The sequence below is a fragment of the Mastomys coucha genome, unplaced genomic scaffold, assembly GCF_008632895.1.
Source record: "Mastomys coucha isolate ucsf_1 unplaced genomic scaffold, UCSF_Mcou_1 pScaffold1, whole genome shotgun sequence".
Lineage (NCBI taxonomy): Eukaryota > Metazoa > Chordata > Mammalia > Rodentia > Muridae > Mastomys > Mastomys coucha.
The window spans coordinates 57,402,305-57,421,909 of record NW_022196891.1 but is presented as its reverse complement, the minus strand read 5'-3'; the positions used below and the strand labels follow the sequence as shown (position 1 = coordinate 57,421,909).

The following is a 19,605-nucleotide window of genomic DNA, read 5'->3' as shown; positions in this document are numbered from 1 at the left end:
CTGGAACTCACTCTGTAGCCCAGGCTGGCCTCGAACTCAGAAATCCGCCTGTCTCTGCCTCCCAAGTGGCGTGTGACATCACTACCCAAAAAGTTTCTATTATTACTATTATTATTATTTAATCTTTTTTTACATCTCAGTTGTTATTCTCTCCCAGGCTGCCCTCTGACTGTTCCTCATCCCATCCCCCTCCCCATCTCCAAGAGGATGTCTCCACCTCCCCACACCTACCTCATCAGACCTCCCCACTCCCTAGGGCTTCAAATCTCTCTAGGGTTAGGTATGTCTTCTCTCACTGAGGCTAGACCAGGCAGTATATTTGCTGTATATGTGTCTGGGCCTCCTACCAGCTAGTGTAAGCTGCCTGGTTGGTAGCTTAGTGTCTGAGAGATCTCGAGGATCCAGGTTAATTAAGACTGCTGGTCTTCCTATGGGGTTGCCCTCCTCCTCAGCTTCTTCGAGCTTTTCCCTAATTCAACCACAGGGGTCCCTGGGTGTCTGTCCATTGGTTGGGTGCTAGTATCTGCATCTGACTCTTTCAGTTGCTTGTTGGGTGTCTCAGAGGGCAGCCATGCTAGGCCCCTGTCTATAAGCACACCATAGCATCAGTAACAGTGTCAGGCCTTGTCATCTCCTCTTGAGCTGGGTCTCAATTTGGGCCTGTCACTGGATTTCCTTTCTATCAGTCTCTTCTCCATTTTTAGATAGTTCTTTTAGACAGGAACCATTCTGGGTCAGAGTTTTTGCCTGTGGGTTGGCCACCCCATACCTCCACTTGATGCCCTGTCTTTCTACTGGAGGTGGGCTCTACACCTTCCCTCTCCCTACTGTCGGGCATTTCATTTAAGCAGTTTTGACTTTTGAGAGTTTGGATTAGTCTAGTTGTCTGAGTGACTGATTCCCTCCATTACCCAACACTTGCTCACTGAGGACTCTGCAGGTGCCAGGTGCTGTTCTAGGTGCTGATAATACTGCACTGTCTTACCCTGTTCTAAGTCCCTGGGAAAGATCTGGATGGGTAGGCTGTCGGCCTGTAGTCATCTTTGCAGAAACAGAAAGCTGTCTCACCTGCTTTGACAGTAGGAATATGGTGAACTATAGTAGATCAGTGTCATAAGGGCTTTGAGAGTCCTGGTAGCTTTTAGGGCAGGCCTTTGTTAGCATTCACTAGAAACACTCCTATAACTGAACAAGTTGGATTTTGTTGTTCATTTTATCCTAGGAAAACATACAACATCGGGGAACTCCAGGGGTGTCTCAGTGAGAATGTAAGGAAGGACTAGTTCTAGAATATGGGGTTCAATTAGGTAATCTGGGGGGACAGAGATTTGCTTTGATTGGGATATTGTCAAGAAGTGGGGGAGAAGGGGACAATCGTGCTTGGGCACCTTAGGGACTCTTCTCTAAAAATAGGGCTCACTAGAAGAAGCCAAAGCTGTGGTTGGAAAGAAGTAACCGCCTTGCCTGTTAGTCAGGAGAGGGGACATTTTGTCATTTCTGTGGACAATAGTCTTGCTTTTGTCTGTGTTCAGACACGGTCATAGGATGGTTTTGTTTTAGTCTCAGTCTTGCATGTTTGCTAAGTGTCCTTGGCTAATGCTAATGTTCTGTGGAATGGCTTGTGAGAATACTAAGCATAGCTATGAGAGCCAGGCCAACTTCTGAACAGTAGGGGCTGCTTTTGTCTGTAGCTACATCTGCTACAGATAGGATAGTGCTGAAACTCCCAGGGAAGGGTTAGAACATCTGTTCAAAAAGCCTCAGCAACTCTTCTTAGAGTCTTCCTTTGAGGATTTGTAAAATCTTGCTACTGTGAAGTTTGTCTTTCTGTCTAAACTGATTCAAGTTCAAATCTATCTTCCCTGCACCTCAGAGAGCTTGAGACCTACTAATTCTTATTCCCATCTTGAACATTCTCCTTAATTCCTTGCTTTTTTTTAAAAATTGTGAATATTTCCTAATTCTCTTAAGCCATGTAGGACCTCTTCCATAATCCCGAAGTCACCTTCATTACTTTCCTATTGGTCTTTCACTCTGGGAATTCTCGCTTTGAAAGAAGTCTCAAAGCAGAACCTGGGCCTAGCAGGTAGGAGCTGCAGGGGAGAAGAAAAGCTCTGAGAGGTTCTTGTCTATAGATGAGAGAATCAGAGATACCCACAACAGAAGGACCTTGAGATAACTGGGTTAATACTCTGCCTAATATAAAAGTTTCCTGTCATATATCCTTGATGAGTGGTCAGCCACAATGGGTGGAAGTGCCTGCAAGGTAAAGGTGACAAGACCTTGGAAGGGGCAAGGCTGAGAGTCTTGGAAGTTTTTCTTCCTTTCCCTTCCCTTCCTTTCCCTTCCCTTCTCTTCCCTTCCCTTCCCTTCCCTTCCCTTCCCTTCCCTTCACTTTCCTTTCCTTCCCTTCCCTTCCTCCCCTCTCTCTTTCTTCCTTTCTTTCTTTCCCTGTCTCATACTTTAAGAGCAAGCTCTGTTAGCTTGGGATACAGCTATTGCAATTCTGAGTGTTCACAAAAGCCCTCAGTTGACCCCTTCCAATAGTCTTTCCCTTAGAGTGCCATCCATTTGAATTAAAATTTTAGGGTTATTTCCCAGTTGTCAGGGCAAATGTTTAGCCCTACGTATTTTACTGTGAACAAAGGCATATGATGAGTGTTCTTTATGGAATAGAGCAATGGGGCAGCATGAATACACCGAGGACCTTGTGAAAGTTATAATTTGATAGAAGGTTCAGGGAAGGTGAAGAGAAGGACCATGTTAAAAGCCACCTGCTCTGCAGTTTTGTTTTGGGTTAACGTGTAGAGCATGAGTGCCATGCACTCTAATTTGTGAGTTAGAGGAAGGATCTAGTTGCATTAGAAATGTTATACATTGAAAAATTGAAATGTATTGCTCCAGTTTTACATGCATCTATTCTCATGGCTATTGTCAAGGACAGGGACTCTGCAGCTAAAGGGAGAACACTTGTTAAGAGCAGCTGAGCCCTGGGCTGAGCATTTTGGATACTGGCTGGAGAGGAGCAGCTCTGGCTTGGTTAGAGTCTGTATGCATGATGCATAGTGGGAGGAGGAGTGGAGTCTAGAAAGGAAGAGTCTGCCTTCTGTGGAGATTGCCAAGAGCCACAGCCAGCTGTTACCTGGGGGAGCTCCAGGACTGTGTCCTTAACTGAAGCCAGCTCTCAGGTCAAGAAAGGGAGCTGAGTTAGTGGCCAATGGACTGTTTCAGACCTCTGTGACCTCTACACTCAACCATTTTCTCTTGTCTTCTTTGATCTCTGCTCTAGATCTTGCTGTGGTGGGCACAGCCTGGGTAAATGAAGAGACTGAAACATCCCTTGACGTGGAGTGGGAGAACCCTCTGACTGAGGTGGACTATTATAAGCTTCGGTATGGCCCCTTAACAGGGCAGGAAGTGACAGAGGTCACTGTGCCCAAGAGCCGTGATCCCAAGAGTAGATATGACATCACTGGTAAGAGTCTATACTGGGAGATTCCAGATGCTGGCTGCAGAAGCAAAGGTGCAGGGAGACAGTGTACACGGGGTCTTAAGAACCTTACTTGACTTTACACATCTAGATATAAGCCTGCTCTCTCTGTGTCAGCATTTAAGGGCTACAATCTCAGGACAGTTCATTTACAGTATATGTCTTAAGTGTCCTTCCAAGTAAGCATAATTTTGAGGCCCTATGTATATTTTAAGATGTATTTGATGGTGTATACATACTTCTTTTGGAGGAACGTTGGGATAGGGTGGGAGGGAGGAATGTATGTATATATGTATATATATACACATGTATATGTATATGTGCATATATACATATATATCTATACAGAGAGAGAGAGAGAGAGAGAGAGAGAGAGAGAGAGAGAGAGAGAGAGAGAGCTGAATTGGTGAGAATCATGCCAAGAAGGGTTGTGTTATCCACAGGGTAGGTAATCCCTTCTTAGATGACTGAACTAGCTCTACTAAGACCTGGAACTCAGAAAATAAGAATGCAGGGATAGACTAAGTTTTGTAATACTTGAAGTTTCTACGCATTTCAAGGTCTTCTTTTAGAAAATGGCACATGTACACAGTTATGAATACCACAGGTCATTAGAAGAAGCCACCTAAACAAAAGATCCTCAGGCTCATTAGCCTCATGGTCCATCCTCTGGGTCCTCACTCTGCTGCCTACTTCCTAGCTCTGTTCCAAGAGAAGAGCTCACAGCTGTCCATGTGTGTGGAGAGAAGAGTGTGTGGGCTTCATAGATGCAACTGTCTGTTTTAATTTTGCTCGTGGAGTCTGAATAGTTGTGTCATGAGGAATAACCACTCAAGTTGTTTCCACAGGGAGATGACTTAGCCCAGATTCTCTTCTTTGTTCTATTATAAGAAAGAAATTTTGAGTGAATCTTGTTGTTAGGAGCTGGAAAACATTTGGACTATAAATAAAATTGGGAAGTAAGTACTCAATAGCCAACAAAGGACAGGAGCCCCAAGGACTCAATGCCATCTGTTCCCCATCACATCACATTCTATTGATCCCAAGGCTTGCTACCTGCTTTGACTGTTAGCTTTGGGGTTAGCGTAAGTCTTACATTTCACAAAAGAACCAGAGTAAGAACTGGGTGGGAGTGGGGTCTGGAACCTGTCTTCACACTCATGTTGGCTGCTTTTTTTTTTCCTAGGTCTGCAGCCTGGAACGGAATATAAAATCACAGTTGTGCCCATAAGAGGTGATCTGGAGGGAAAGCCGATTCTCCTGAATGGTAGGACAGGTATGGAGGTTTTTTTTTTAATCATTTTCACACTTTGAGATTTTTCTTGTCTCTGTGTGACAGTTCCAGGATTTCCATGGAAAGGTGCTGCAGCTCCCTGGATGGGCATCTATACTGAGGGGCAGAAGAACAGAAGCAAGTCTCATTTCACTTCTTTCCTTGTCCTGGGAAAAACCTTCCTAGGATCATGGAGTCAAGGGGGAAATGCTATCCCTGTTGCCTTTCTTCTGACTTTAGTTGCTTCAATCACTGAATCATTGTTGTCTCAAGGCACTTAATAGGCGTACAGAACTGCATTCCCTGAGGACAGATGAGCTAGACTCTTTGTCATGTTGTATTTGTTACTAATGTCCACACTCAAGCAATCTGTTCTGAAATGGGAGATGATATTTAAGACTCTCACATGGGATTTGTGGTATAGTTAGCATTTGTCTATCGAGAATACTTATAAGACGTTTTGCAGAAGTAATTTGTCAAATATCAACCAGAATGGAATGTGAAAACATCATAGGCTTAAATGCATATTGAACTGTGCACATCTTGCATAGAGAATAATGCTCCTACCTACACAGATTGGGACCTAAAAAAGGATGGTGATTGGAGCCTTGCAAAACAGGAATCTTTAAATTTTGAGTTTTTCCTAAAGGCTAGCTTCATTCTTTCCAGTTCAGTCTTAGAATTAGCTAGGTAGCATGATGCAGTAATGAGGCTGAGTCGTTGGAGTTAGAGGGCTGGGTAATTATAATGAAGAGTTGTAATTTAATTTATGATCCAGACAAGATGGACTGGGTAGTCTGCCTAAATGGTTGATGAGATATTTGAGCGAGTCAGAAAATGGCAAGTACTTCCTTTGCTTCTGAAAGCTTTCTCTCTGGCTTGATTGAGAGCTTATAGATCAATTGAAAGGTTGCTACGTGCCAGGCAGCAAATTCCCTCAGCATCTTTCATGCCTTTTGTGATGTAGTTCTCACAGTCAGTCTATGGATGAGCTACTACTATTATTTCTAGGTCATATGCGTATATGCGTATGAAAACTAAGACTTGAAAAAGTGAAGTTGAGGATCACCCAGCCAGGAAATGACAAAGCTGGGTTTGAAAGGAGGATGCTCACCTGTTAGCCTTGGTGCCTAGTGACTGAAGCAAACTGCTTCTTGGTTGATCCTTCTGTTGAGAGATGAATGTTTTCTCCTCTTACACAATCAACACAACACACAACAGTTGGTCATTAGTGTGTGTGTGTGAATGTGTGTGTATGTGTGTGTGTATGTGTTTGAATTATTCCTCATATATCCAGCAATTCTCCATCAGACACCAACTGGGTGTCAAACAAGTCAACTCACTTCTAGTAGTACCAACCAAAAATACTAGTAGATTTGGACTGCAGGCTCAGAATTTAAAAATGGGTTCAGGAGGAAACTGGAGGACTGCCTTATTAGAATTTGAAACAACATCAATAGAGAGGCCAGTTGTAAACCTCAACATCCATGGCAGGAGGTGGATGGAGAACAGGAAGAGAGTCTTTCTGAGTTTGGGTCTAAGAGAACTGGCATATTCAGCAGTGTGCGCTGGCAAGCAGCTGCATGGTTGAAGGGGAGAGGCACTTCAGGGGGACAGTGAGAGATCCCAGACTGTCAGATGTTGGTTGGCATTAAAAAGTAATTTAAAAAAGAAACAAAGAACAAAAAAGGAAAAGTTTTTCTTTTTTTAGTCTGAACTCAAAAAGCAGGCAGATTTTGCAGAGACTGATCCTCTCATCACCTTTTCAATTTGTTTGCTCGAATCAGCTTTCCTGTAGGCTAAACTCTTGGTCAGGAGATTTACGGGGTCCAGTGGATTAGCATTTAGGGGAGAAACAATAGCATGCTCTCATCTTTTCAGCCCATAAGAATGTCAGTCTCCACCTAGAACACCTAGAAAAAGAGGTGAAACTCAGCTTCCATCCTTTTGATCCAGAGAGCATGTTATGCTTTCCCTTAATAGGATTTAGGGAAGCCCTGATACCTCCGTCTCTTCATGTGTTATTTTAAACCCCACGGAGGTTAACTGTGCAACTTCCCTTCCTAATGTTACTCAGGGGAGACAGGATGTAAAGTCCAATGATCAGGAGGGAAGATCCACCCTCATTGGCCTACACCACAACTAATCCTGGCAACACAACTTCTACTTCTTGATGAAAGCCTTTTACAGTCACATTAAATGTCACAGCCTCTGAGTTCTTAGGGCAATTAATTGCATGTACCATTGAATTGGTAGTTAACCTTTCAAGTATATTATCCCAACTAGACTATTAGCATCTGAGAAGTGTTTTTATTGTCAATTATATCCTAACATCAGGATGAGATACTTTACTGGATTTCAAATAAATCTATGATGTATGCACTGCTAAAATAAAAAAGAAAGAAAAAGAAAAAGATACTATGGTTTCTGAGGTCAGGCCAGACCTAGTTGAGACTATGAGTTAATTTAGGAGATAAAAAATTTGTTTTCTCTAAATATTTTGTTTCTTGAAAGATGAGAAAGAGTACAGGGATTTAAGAGCAGCAGGAAGGGAAGAATGTAGTTCAGTTATTTTCCATTTAGCAAGTCAACGATTGGAACTTGTTAAAACTAAACTCTTAAAACTGAAGGGTCTCCAAATAAATGAGTTTATTGAGCTGTTACAGCTGCTAGACAGGAACAAAATAAAACAAAACAAAACCCTGGCCATGTTCTTGGACAAGTTCCTTTGACTATTAACAACAGGGCTAAATAGTAATCGAAAATATGTGAGTGGGACGCAGAGGGCCAAGAATATATTTGTAAAATTCTGGGAAGGAACACATATGTGCTTAACACTGAGTGTACACTGACAATAGATATGAGATTGGATTGTCATAAGCAGCAGGAGATAGAATTCCACATTGACAGCTATGTAGCTTGAGGAGTTCTCCCAAGAACCTCTGCTCCTTCCACCACAAGGACCTTGAATTATGCTAGAGAAAAAAATTTGAGGACAAAACAGTGAAGCAAGCTAGGCTCTATTAAGGAAAGGATAGAACATACTAACGGGATAAGTATAGGCTTCTCAAGAGACAGGAATAACCAGCATTTAACAATATCTACAAAGGATTTTGAGATCAAATTGGTCAAAGAACACAATCTGTATTTAAATATAAAAATCTAAAATTAAAACATTGAATTAAGATGTTCTAGTATACTTATTTTTTAATTCAAGAATTATTTTGTCAATGAGATTATAAGGTGTTTTATGAGTGTATTCTTCAGGTTTATGAATGAGCTAAGGGGTTGCTGAGAAGAAAAGTTTAAGTCAAAAAGGTCAAGGAAATTATTGTTATACCTTAGATCAAAACAAAATCAAGACCTTTTGATTGTAAACTCTGTTCACAACTTTTTTGAGAGTTTTGTTTTTTTCTGAAAAAAAAAAAAACACCTCTCAGGTTTATAGATAATGAACAATCAGATATGGTTGAACTCAAAGGCCACTAACATTTTGTCCTTAAAAATGATTCATTAGTTGTTTTTGTTCATTTGTTTTTTTTTTGAGACAGGGTTTCTCTGTGTAGCCCTGACTGTCCTGGAACTCACTCTGTAGACCAGGCTGGCCTCGAACTCAGAAATCCACTTGCCTCTGCCTCCCAAGTGCTGGGATTAAAGGTGTGTGCCACCGCCGGGAGGCTTTCATTAGTTGTTTTAACTCTCCATTTTCATATATCTCTACGTGACGTTGTCTCCCTGCAGGCAATCTTTACAATGTGGGTATACAGTGACCATACCTTTCCCTTCTCCCATCCTCATAAGTTTTTCTGTCTCCCTGTCCTGCTCTGGGATTATTCAGAGTTGAGAAAACTTTGAAGTAAGAGAGCAATGTTTGTTGCTCTGAATTAATCAGTTTTAATACTTCTGAATGCTTTCGAAGTAGAAAGGGCGTGGTAGCTCTGGTCACTGACTACATTTAAGTCAAGGTTTCTATGTAGCATTCAAGACTAGGGAGAGATCTTACTGTTAGTTTCACCCACAATTGCTAACTGATTCACTTCCTTCACCATCGTCCTCCCTCTTCCTCTCCAGTCATCCTTTTATCAAGCTAATATGAGAAGGACAAGGCTCATAGAGGTCAATGAGGACCACCAGTGTGTGGCAGGTGGGAAGTTGTAGCTCAAGGAGGACTCTGGGGCCAGGTTGGAGAGATCCTGTTTTGTAGATGAGGCTACAGCTGTAGTTCATCTACGATTTGGCCCACCACCGCAGCTACTGGAAGATTTTGTTGCATGGAAAAATGACTTAATGATCCCCATGTCCCCTCCTGGCAGACAGGGAGGTTTTGGTCTTGCAGGGCTGGCTTCATGCAATTTGTGAGTGTGTGTGGTCCATCCATAGAGTCTACTTCTCATTCTCGGACTCAGTATCTGATTGCTATCTTTGCTCCATCCTCCTGTGAATGATCAGGGATCACAGCTCTGTGAGGATCCCCCTTCTAGTCTATGCTGGTAAAGAGTTGAGAGAAAGGGGGTGGGGTGGGGAAGGAGGCAGAAATCATTGAATTCTAGGCTGGTTCTGTCTCTAGCAGGACTTCTGTGGTTTAACTTTTAGATCTAGAGCTGTTGCAGATATACAACTAGATTGATTTTTCTTTCATGGTGTTCATAATCAAGATATCTATCTACCTATCTACTATCTATCTATCTATCTATCTATCTATCTATCTATCTATCTATCTATCTATCTATTTATCTATCTATCATTCCTTAACTCAGCTCTGGAAGCTCACCCCACAGAAAACCCAATTTTGGGAAGACTGGTACTATAATGAAAGAAGTGCTTTATTCAGAGACTGAAGGATGAGGAAATGGGAGCTTTTACTTGAAAATCACCCAGGAGGCTAGGGGGTTGAGGAGTTACAGCCATAGGACCAGACCAATGAGGGAGAGACACCCCTCCAATGAAGAAGAGAGAAGCTACTGTCTTTTCTCTGAACAAGTGGAGCTCTTTTAGAAACTCAGATGCCTCCTCTATTCATGGTCTCTTGTTTTCAGTGGCATCTGGTAGGTTTTTTAATTTTTTTTTTTTTTATTTTTTAAACCCTGAAGGAGGAAGAGAGACTTAGCAAGGTCTAAGTCAAGTTAATCTTGCATTATAGCTTTAGGCAAAGCATTTCTTGAATGATCAACATTTCTACATGCAGAGCGGAGTAGAATCTGACCCAAAAGTTAAAGCAAAAAGGAGAGACACAGGGATAGCAAGACTCCCCATCCCACATCAATCCCACATCAGACATGTGTACATAAAAGCAGAGAGCTGGTGTTCTTGGCAAAGTGTTCCTCAAGTCCTTGAAAAGCAACAAGTTCAAGTCCTTGAAAAGGCAACTGTTAGCGTTACATCAACGCACTGGGTGTTTTCTACAGCAAAGCAAATGGAAAACTACAGTGTCTTTAGCTAGATTATGTGACTTATGAAGATAGTGTTTTTAAAAAGAAGTGCAAATAATTCTAGAGGGTTTGCTTAGGGTTTTCCTTAGCAAGTACTCCATCTCATCAGTGTTCTGAGGCTGCTGAAGGAACTTAAGCTCCAGGGCTGGCCAGGTTGGATCTCTTAGTGCACATAGACGGTTCTGACCCTACCAATCCTCTGTGCAGAGTGGCCAGATGCTACAAGCCAAGTACTGACTGGAGCAAGGGGCCGAAGTGAGAGGCACTACTAGGATGCTGGACTTTGTAGGTGTGGGTGGGTCTCTTTGGAGAGGGTGAGAGTCAGGGCCTTCAAGAGCAGGACTGCACCCCTCTCTCTGTGCCCGTAGTCTTCTCTTCTCCTTTCATCACTATTGCCCAGACTGAGCTATGGCCTTGGGGGGTGAGGTCAGCATCCCTACCTAGCAAGCATAGAGACATTGGGGTAAGGGGTCAGAGAGGGAATCCTCTCTGTTGTATACATGTCTTCTGAACAATCTCTTAGAGCCTCCCGACATTGGCATTAGGGTTCTGCAGGCTTCTGCATCCATATTCCCCCTCTCTCATTCCCTGGAGCTCCCTTTGTCTGTGAGATGTGTCTAGCGCTCCAACAGCCCAAGGCTCTTTAGTATTCTCCCCAAGTTCTAATCTACTACTCCAAGTTATTTCAGGTTATAGTAGCCTTTCAGAGCATATTTTATTCCACCCACAATTGTTAGTGGTTACTTCACATGGATTGAGGAGATGCCAGTCATATTGGATTGAATCCACCCAAATGACTCTGTTTTAACTTTATGAAAAGATTATTTAAAACCAGTAAGGCTCTATCCTGAGGTGCAAGGCATTTGGCATGTTGTATTGGAGCAGGAGAACTGGTCACAGTTTAACATACTGCAAGTAGGCAGAGATTGTTAGTGGAGTGACAGTCACTAACATTTATTACTTTTGATCTTATAGAAGTTATCTAACCTGTCTTGGCCTAGTGTATACTTACTGTTCTAAGAGGTGAAGACAGTATGAGTTTTCCTAACTTCTGAGGCACCTGGTGAATGCCTTGTGTTTTTACCATGGGATTTGGTAACTAATGTATGAAAAGCACTATGACCCTTGGTGTGTGCTTAGTAAATGGCAGTTGACTTACTAAATGAAATATGAACTGCCTCTGGTAATGGAACACATTTCATCTTTCCTTGCAAATAAAACACTGCCCTTATGTTTGATAAAGGTGCACTGTAGCTAAGGTTGAAAAATGGGACTATGTGAAATTGTAACTTCTCTCTGAAAAATCCTTGGCTGAGAGACCAAGAATAGATTGGGTGGGGGGAGGAGAAGAATTTAGCTGCCTTAGACAAAGAAGTTGCTCTATGGTTTTTTCAGTTAAAAAGATGTAGAGTGTACAGAGGACACTCTAGGTCATGTCTTAGTGTTCTGTTTGACATCTTTATCAGTGGCCTTGACGAATGTGTATTGATGGCTTGCTTATAAAATTCTCCAGTGTCAGGAAGATGGGCAGAAAAGTGAGCATATTAGACAAAAGACTAAATTATAAATGGAACTTTAAGGTGGTAAAACTAATAAGTATAAATGTTGGTTAAGGACATTATAAACATGCATAGAATGGAGATGGTGGGACTTAATGTGGAAGTCCTCATTCTTTGATGCATATCAGAATCACTTGAAAGTTTTGTTTATATGTTTATTGAAATTATTACATATTTTTAGGTAAGGCTCTACTCAGTGATTCAGACTGGTGTTGAACTTCATGTATGGCCCAGGTTTATCTTGAACTCATGATTTTTCTGCTTCAGTCTTCTAAGTGCAGGAATTACAAGCATGTCTTACTGCAACCAGGGAGCAATGTGTAGAAATGGTGATACCTGTTTCTAATGCCAGCATTCAGAAAGCTGAGATACAAGGATTGTGAGTTCAAGACAGACTGGGCTATACAGTAAGATTCTTTTTAAAGAACTCTGTTAACTCCCCAAACATAAAACAAAACCAACCAACCAACCAATCAACCAACCAACCAACCAATCAACCAACCACCCAACCATCCAACCAACCAACCAATCAACCCAACAAACAAAAGTCCCTGAAAGAAGCTAAAAGATTCCAGGGCTCATTCTACACTTCCTAAAATGGAATCTCTGCTGCTTGTACTTGGCAGGGACCTAGTATTGGCAGAATTTGAGGACCCCTAGATAGGGGGGCTTCCTGAGGCCACAGGTACAGGGTGTGTTGTTGAGAAGCATGTGTGTGTCCAGGATACAGTTGGAAAATTGTTTTGAGCACCAACGACCTCAACAAAGGCTGTTTTATTTATTGATAACTGCTGAATGCCATCCTATTCTCTGTCACATACATTGCTGTGTGGTAAATAAGTTAAATCTTTGGCACTTTTATTTCAGGAAAGAAAGAAGGAAACATTGTATAGGAGAATGGGAGTTAAGTAGGTTTCCTCTGGGTAAGGAGGAAGTTGCTTTTAAAGGTGAAGATCATTGCCACTTGGCATCAGCTCTTTTATTGGTGGGGTTGGAGAATATTTACACAAGCAATTTTAAAAGAGCTTTAGTATTTAAAAAAAAATTTTTTATACAATATATTTTGATTTTATTTGATGATATGTATTGATGAATGCCTAGTCAAGAAACTTTAATTTGAAAGGAATAGATAGACAATGAGGCCAGTTTTGATTTCAGGAGAATTGAGAAGAGAAGGGATAACTGTTCATGACTAGTTGCCGAGTGGTCTCCTGAAAGGGACTTAGAGGCATTCCGCCTGTACTTATAGTAGACACGTTAGAGGAGTTAGATTTCACAGAAGCACTATGTCAGTGATGGCATTGATTACTTCCTAGTTTGTTTATCAGCTGCACCTAATGGAGTTCCCTTTAATGTAGTCAGTGATCTGTAACTAGAACAGATTTGTATTTCAATCTACCAGGGACCTATTCTCCGTTTAAGGTTAAGGCAGAGGCTAGACATTCGCCTGTCATAGTTGAAAGAGAGACCCCTTTGTATTGTTGAGAGACCATTGACCTAGACTTTCAAGTGATTGTGGATTTTACCAGGCAACTAGTTTCTCTAATTTTTATTTCTTATGTGTGAAGAAATCGATGGACCAACCAATGTGGTCACAAATCAGGTGACAGAAGACACAGCATCTGTTTCCTGGGATCCAGTGAGGGCCGACATAGACAAGTATGTGGTGCGCTATATTGCCCCTGATGGGGAGACCAAGGAGAAGGCGGTACCCAAGGACCAAAGTAGCACCGTTCTCACGGGCCTGAAGCCAGGAGAGGCCTACAAAGTCTTTGTGTGGGCTGAGAGGGGCAACCAAGGCAGCAAGAAAGCAGACACCAAGGCCCTCACAGGTAACGGGAGAATGGGAGTTCGGGGTAAAGAGGAAGTTGCTTTTGAAGATCATTGCCACTTGGCATCAGCTCTTTTATTGGTGGGGTTGGAGAATATTTACACAAGCAATTTCTAAAGAGCTTTAGTATTTTTTAAAAAAAATTTTAATAGCACATATTTTGATTTCATTTGATGATATTGTTTTGCCTTCCTAACTACTCTCAGACCCATACCACCTCCCTGCTCACCCAAGTTCAAGCTCCTTCTCTCTTCAAAAAGCCCCCACAAAACTAATAAGACAAAACAAAACCCCAAAACATCAAAGAGCAAAACAAACTGAAAAATATAATACAAAGCTCTCAAAAAAAGTGATGGAGTTTGTTGTGTTGGTTTCTATTCCTGGGCATAGGGGCTGCTTGGGGTCTGATTGCTCTGCCCAGTGACACTCCGTGGGGAAATGGATTTCCTATTTCCCAGCAGGTGTGAATTGCAGTTAGCTTCTCCTAGGAGTGAGACTTTACATCTATTTTCCCCGCTCAGTGCCAAGAGTTTTATCCCAAAGCAAATTTCAAATGTCACATTTATGACTTTTATTTTTTTTACATTTTAACCTCAGACTGACTGAGCTATAAGACTATTTAATAGGAATAGTCATATTTATTTGGGATGGAATTCCATATGCATCTGTCTTGTAGTAGAGTAAAATGTTGTAATTTTTACTTTTTAATGAAAACTGAAGACATTGGGCCAACTATAAATTTGAATGCTTATCTCAGATGACAGTGGTGATAGAAGTAGTTTGCATGCAGTCAGGAGCTCTCTTTCAGACCATACAAATGGTTTGCATCCAGCATCAACATTTGCCAAACACACTGATACTTTCCTTAAACATTTAGAAACATAAGATCTCCAACTGCATCTGCTTGTTTTGCTCAGCTCAGGCCTTCAGATGTTTGGAGATGTACCGGGACAGAGCATGGCCAGTCTTTGTGTTTAAACACTCTATTGGTCATCTCTGAATTCACAACGGTCTAATTGGTATCCACTTGCTCTTCCAAAGCACTTAATAGGAACTCAGGGAAGGGATCCGCTGATTGTGTTTGTATAGTCACCGAATGCAGAGAACTTCAGAGAAGCATGCATAGTAATTAGGAATAACGGTTTCAGATCCTTGACCATTTAAAATTTAACCCCAGTGTTGCCATTTATTAGCTGAGTGGTGGTGGGTCAAATACTTGTTTATAAAATGGCTCAGGAGTGTCTGTGCTACAGGAATATGGGGAGGGTTACATAAGTGTCTTAGTTAGGGTTACTATTGCTGTGATGAAACACCATGATCAAAAGCAAGTTGGAGAGGAAAAGGTTTATTCAATTTACACTTCCACATCACAGTTCATCATCAAAGGAAGTCAGAACAGAAACTCAAGTAGGGCAGGATCCTGGGGGCAGGAGCTGACACAGTGGCCACAGAGAAGTGCCGCTTACTGGCTTGCTCCTCATGGCTTGCTCAGCCTGCTTTCTTATAGAATCTAGAACTACCAGCCCAGGGTGGCACCACCCACAACAAGCTGGGCCCTTTCCCATCAATAACTAATTAAGAAATGCCCTACAGGCTTGCTAACAGCTCGGTCTTCTGTAGGCATTTCCTTAATTGATGCTCCCTCCTCTCAGATCACTTTAGCTTATGTCGAGTTGACATGAAACTGTCTAGCCCAGTGAGTTGGTTCATATAAAGCAACTGATGCACATCAAATGGCCCTGTTTGCTTTCTGCTGCTGTGATAAAACACTGACCAAAACCAATTTGGGGAAGAAAGTGTTTGCGAAGGGACCCTTGAAGAGAGCCTGGAAGGACAGGTGGGAGATAACAGGGAAGTCACATGTGCAAAGGCCTCGGGTATGAGGTTGAGCAGTTGGTAATCTCAAGTGTCCTTTATGGTAGGCTTGTCTGTGAAGTGCTACAATAGCAAGGATGGGCAGGAGTTAGACCCTTTATTGGTCCATGGCAGACAGATAGAGTCCCATCTCTGTGCCTTCTTAAGGTCAGTTGTCTCGAGGGACTACTTGTCATTGCTAGGCCTATCTCGCTGTGGTATGCAGGCTGAAATGCTCTTTCTTTCTGGGAACACTCTTCAGGAGCTGGCTCCCAGAGTGGGGTAATGAAGGCAGCATGTTTAGGAATGCCTTTTTGTTTGTACCATATTGTTTGGAGTTTTGACTCTAAGGCCTTACATTTTGAGGAAGAAGGGATATCCCAGACCTTATATTCCAATTCTTAATAGCAAGCCTTACAAACACCATGCAGTAGTTCAGCTATGAGGAAGGACAGCTTCTTTCTTCTTTGTAGAGAGGCAGAGATAGAAACTTAAGTTATGCAGTTTGCCCTAAGTGAGGAACCAAGAAAACCAGAGCCCAGGCTCTGCCCCGTTTCATCACACAGATACTCGGGCAAATTCTTCTAGGATCCTTCTCATTAGTCCACACCTCAGTACCGCCAGTTTAAAGCCCACCCCATTCCCTGGACATACACATAATGTTCTCTGTAGAAAGCACTGACAGCTAGCTCCTACTTCTAGAACATTTTTCATGCCAAGGAACGTAGGAGAGCGGGGAATAGCGGAGATTATTGAAATATACTTATTTTCAGTTACAAGGGGTTAGCGAACTGCAAGAGAGTGCTATGTAATTTATGGTAAATTACATATAAATGGCATATGAAAGCCATTTCTTTAGAGAAAGAAAAGTTTATAGAATTGATCTGTATATTGGCACGGTCTGAACTCTTCCTTTCAGTCATACTGGCAGTTTGCTCTTAGAATACCTGACACTTGTCTACTTAAAGCTTTAAGATCTCAATCCCTGGCATATAGCTGACTGTGGAGTTAATTGACATCATTATTTTGGCTATGCCTTTGGCCTTTTAGGAACTATATAGTAATAAAGCTTACCCTCCTCCTTTGTATCTTTCTTAAAGAAATCGACAGCCCAGAAAACCTGGTGACTGACCGGGTGACAGAGAACAGTCTCTCTGTCTCGTGGGACCCAGTGGAGGCTGATATCGACAGGTACGTGGTAAGCTACACTTCCGTGGATGGAGAGACGAAGCAGGTTCCAGTGAGGAAGGACCAGAGGAGCACTGTCCTCACTGGCCTGAGTCCAGGTGTGGAGTACAAAGTTTACGTGTGGGCGGAGAAAGGTGATCGAGAGAGCAAGAAGGCCAACACCAAGGCCCCCACAGGTGAGCAGAGAGAGATGCACGGTTGGAATGAAGTGTGAACATATGGATTTCAGTGTGCACAGGACCACAGGTTGGGATCTGAGACCGGAGACTACAACTGGAATGTTAAGGTGCATGAGAGGTAGCTCAGCCGATGGAGTGCTTGCGGCACAATCTAAGTCTGATCCTTAGCAAAAGCTGGATATGGGAGTGCACACTTGTGATTCCAGCTCTGGGGAGGCCACACAGGTGGGATCCCTGGGGCTCACTGGTCAGCCAGCCTAACCTAGTCAGCGGCAGGACTGTGTGAGAGAAGTAAGATTGCATAGGAGTGATGCTTTTAGCAGACTTGGTGGTTATGTGTAGAGGGTCTGGTTTTGGAAACACTTGTGACAATACTCACTGGAGAAGCAGCCCTTGATAAAGTGATAAGTTAAGTACCCTGACAGTGTGGCAGGTGTTTAATTGGCTGTATTGATGTACTATATGTTACTATGAAGATATTGTTTCTTCTAGATTTTAGGGAGCCGAAAGTCAAGAAAACTTGTTAAGTGTATAGCTAACCTGACTTTGAAATTGAGGCTCAGAAACTGCTTTCTCCCTTGACTCCCAGCAGAGAGTTGGCATGGTAGCCCATTGCCTTGTGCTGAATGGGCTGGAAGATTAAAAAGCAAGATAAGGGGGTGTGGCTTCCACTGTTAAAGCTTAGACTTTTCAAACGTTTTCCTTTCAGACATTGACAGCCCCAAAAACTTGGTGACTGACCAGGTGACAGAGAACACTCTCAGTGTCTCCTGGGACCCTGTTCAGGCCAACATTGACAGGTACATGGTGAGCTACACCTCTGCGGATGGAGAGACCAGGGAGGTTCCAGTGCCTAAGGAGAAGAGCAGCACCGTCCTGACTGGCCTGAGGCCAGGCATGGAGTACAAGGTCCATGTATGGGCCCAGAAGGGGACCCAGGAGAGCAGGAAGGCCAACACCAAGGCCCCCACAGGTAACAAACATGCATTGTGCTATGTCGTTTCTAAGTGCAGGAGATAGCTAAGTTGATTTCCCCCTTCCTGACTTTGACAGGCAGGATGATTTTGTTGATGAGAGGTGATGATGCTCCCTCGGGAATTGTATACCTCCTCTTACAGTGCACGTCTCATAGTGCAGTCTCCAAACTGTGGTCTTTAAGGACTGATGCTTACCTGCTTAGAGCCTCCCTCCCTCCTTTCCCCACCCCCTTACCTTTTGGCGTGTGAAGCTTCTTTGTTATTAAAAGTAAGCATTTCACCTTGGCAAGAAGCAAATAGGAAGGAAGCCCAGGTAACTGTCAGGCTGAGAGGGCCAGCCTTGTAAGGTTGTCATCCACAAACAACTTTTTCTTTTTAAGAATTCCGCACTTGTCTAGACCCTTCCAGTGAAGTTTGTTCTTGTTTCTGCCCTTCGGATGAATGTTTTAGGCAGAAATAATTGCAGTGTTTTGTTATCTACAAACAAAGCAGTGACTAGTCCCCCCCTGCGTTGACTTTTTTAGTAATGAAAATGTCCATTTCCATGTATGGGTCCATCCTTCATTTGCACTTAGCCGTTTGCACGCTAACTGCTTGCCGTGGGAAGCGGATACTGCTCAGCTTTTCTTCTGTTTTCCTCCTTGAAGTTTAGGTCCTGTTCTTTCAGCTGGCTAACTATCATTTTTCCCATCCTGACCCATTACCACTCCTTCCTCCTAATCCCCCAGCTCCCTTCCTCTAGCAGTTGGTTGACCAAGCTTGGTTAGCTGAAGATCTCCAAACTGCTCTGATGGTGTCACTGCACCCCTCTAGCTAGTCCTCCAGGACAGGTCTTGACACAACCCCAAGCACTTTCTCAACTGATGTTTAGTTCATGGGAGCTACACCCCTCTTGCTCTTTGTGAGAGCAGCCTGCCCTTTCCTCACCAATGAAGAATTTTAGCCACATGTCAAACACCTGCTGATGTGTTCTGCATGCTTTAGAGAGGGCTCCTCAACCTGGGTACTGCTGACATTTGAGCAGGGCTCTTCCTTTTGTGTTGGAGAATGCTTAGCACACCCTGTATCTTCCTTCCCTCTGTGGAGTTGTGGCAATCAGAATGTTTTAGGCATTGCTAGTCAGCCCTGCTGAAATCTTTTGCTCCATAGCAAACACAATAAGCTCTACCAGCTCTACTGGTGAAACAGACTAAAGTTCAGACTGCACCCAAGGTACACAAAGTCTTTTCAAAGAATTCCATTCTCTGAGTCCTAACACACGGGCTTCTCCAATTTCCTTAATAATCTGGACATGTTTGGTCAGCCGAGGACTCTAACACTTTCGGTCTCTCCTTACCGGTGGGCTTCTAGGTGGGAAGTAAGATACCAATTTTCTTGAGGTCATAGCCTAAAGCAACATATGAAATAGAACCTTTGAACAAATGACCTTAGAAAAATGGCTTTTGTAATGAACTCCGTAAAACAAGAAAATGCTACTAGTTTATTGATAAAATATATTTTCAATTACTTTCTGTTATGTAGGACAATAATCTCTTGGATTTGTAAAGTGTCAATGAATTGATTTCATCATAGTAATGATAGTTGAAGGTTTTCATATTTACTTGGTGCTAAGAACAGCCCTAGCATGTTATGAACTCATAGGACGTAACACTATAGTGCAACACTTCTATAAGATATAAATCAATATCTCCCATATCCTATTTTTGTTTCCTCTGCAGAAGAAATTGAGGCACAAGGGCTTGAATGCCTTTTATTATATTTTGGATCTCAGAATGAATCTTCTGTGGTCCGGAAGCTGTAAACATTGGTTCTTTTTTTTTTTTTA

General features: G+C 42.6%; 1 protein-coding gene across 2 annotated transcripts in view; it reads left to right on the top strand.

Annotated features, from left to right (window-relative positions):
• Positions 1–19,605, top strand: part of Tnn (tenascin N) — a 69,167-nt gene that overhangs the window by 11,330 nt on the left and 38,232 nt on the right. The window contains exons 5-9 of one of the 2 annotated variants that reach the window (XM_031342207.1): positions 3,290–3,475; positions 4,677–4,766; positions 13,320–13,583; positions 16,537–16,800; positions 17,513–17,776. In XM_031342207.1, the coding sequence (XP_031198067.1) occupies positions 3,290–3,475; positions 4,677–4,766; positions 13,320–13,583; positions 16,537–16,800; positions 17,513–17,776 (1,068 nt within the window). The remainder of the gene's footprint in view (positions 1–3,289; positions 3,476–4,676; positions 4,767–13,319; positions 13,584–16,536; positions 16,801–17,512; positions 17,777–19,605) is intronic. The other variant, XM_031342209.1, reaches the window with a different exon arrangement.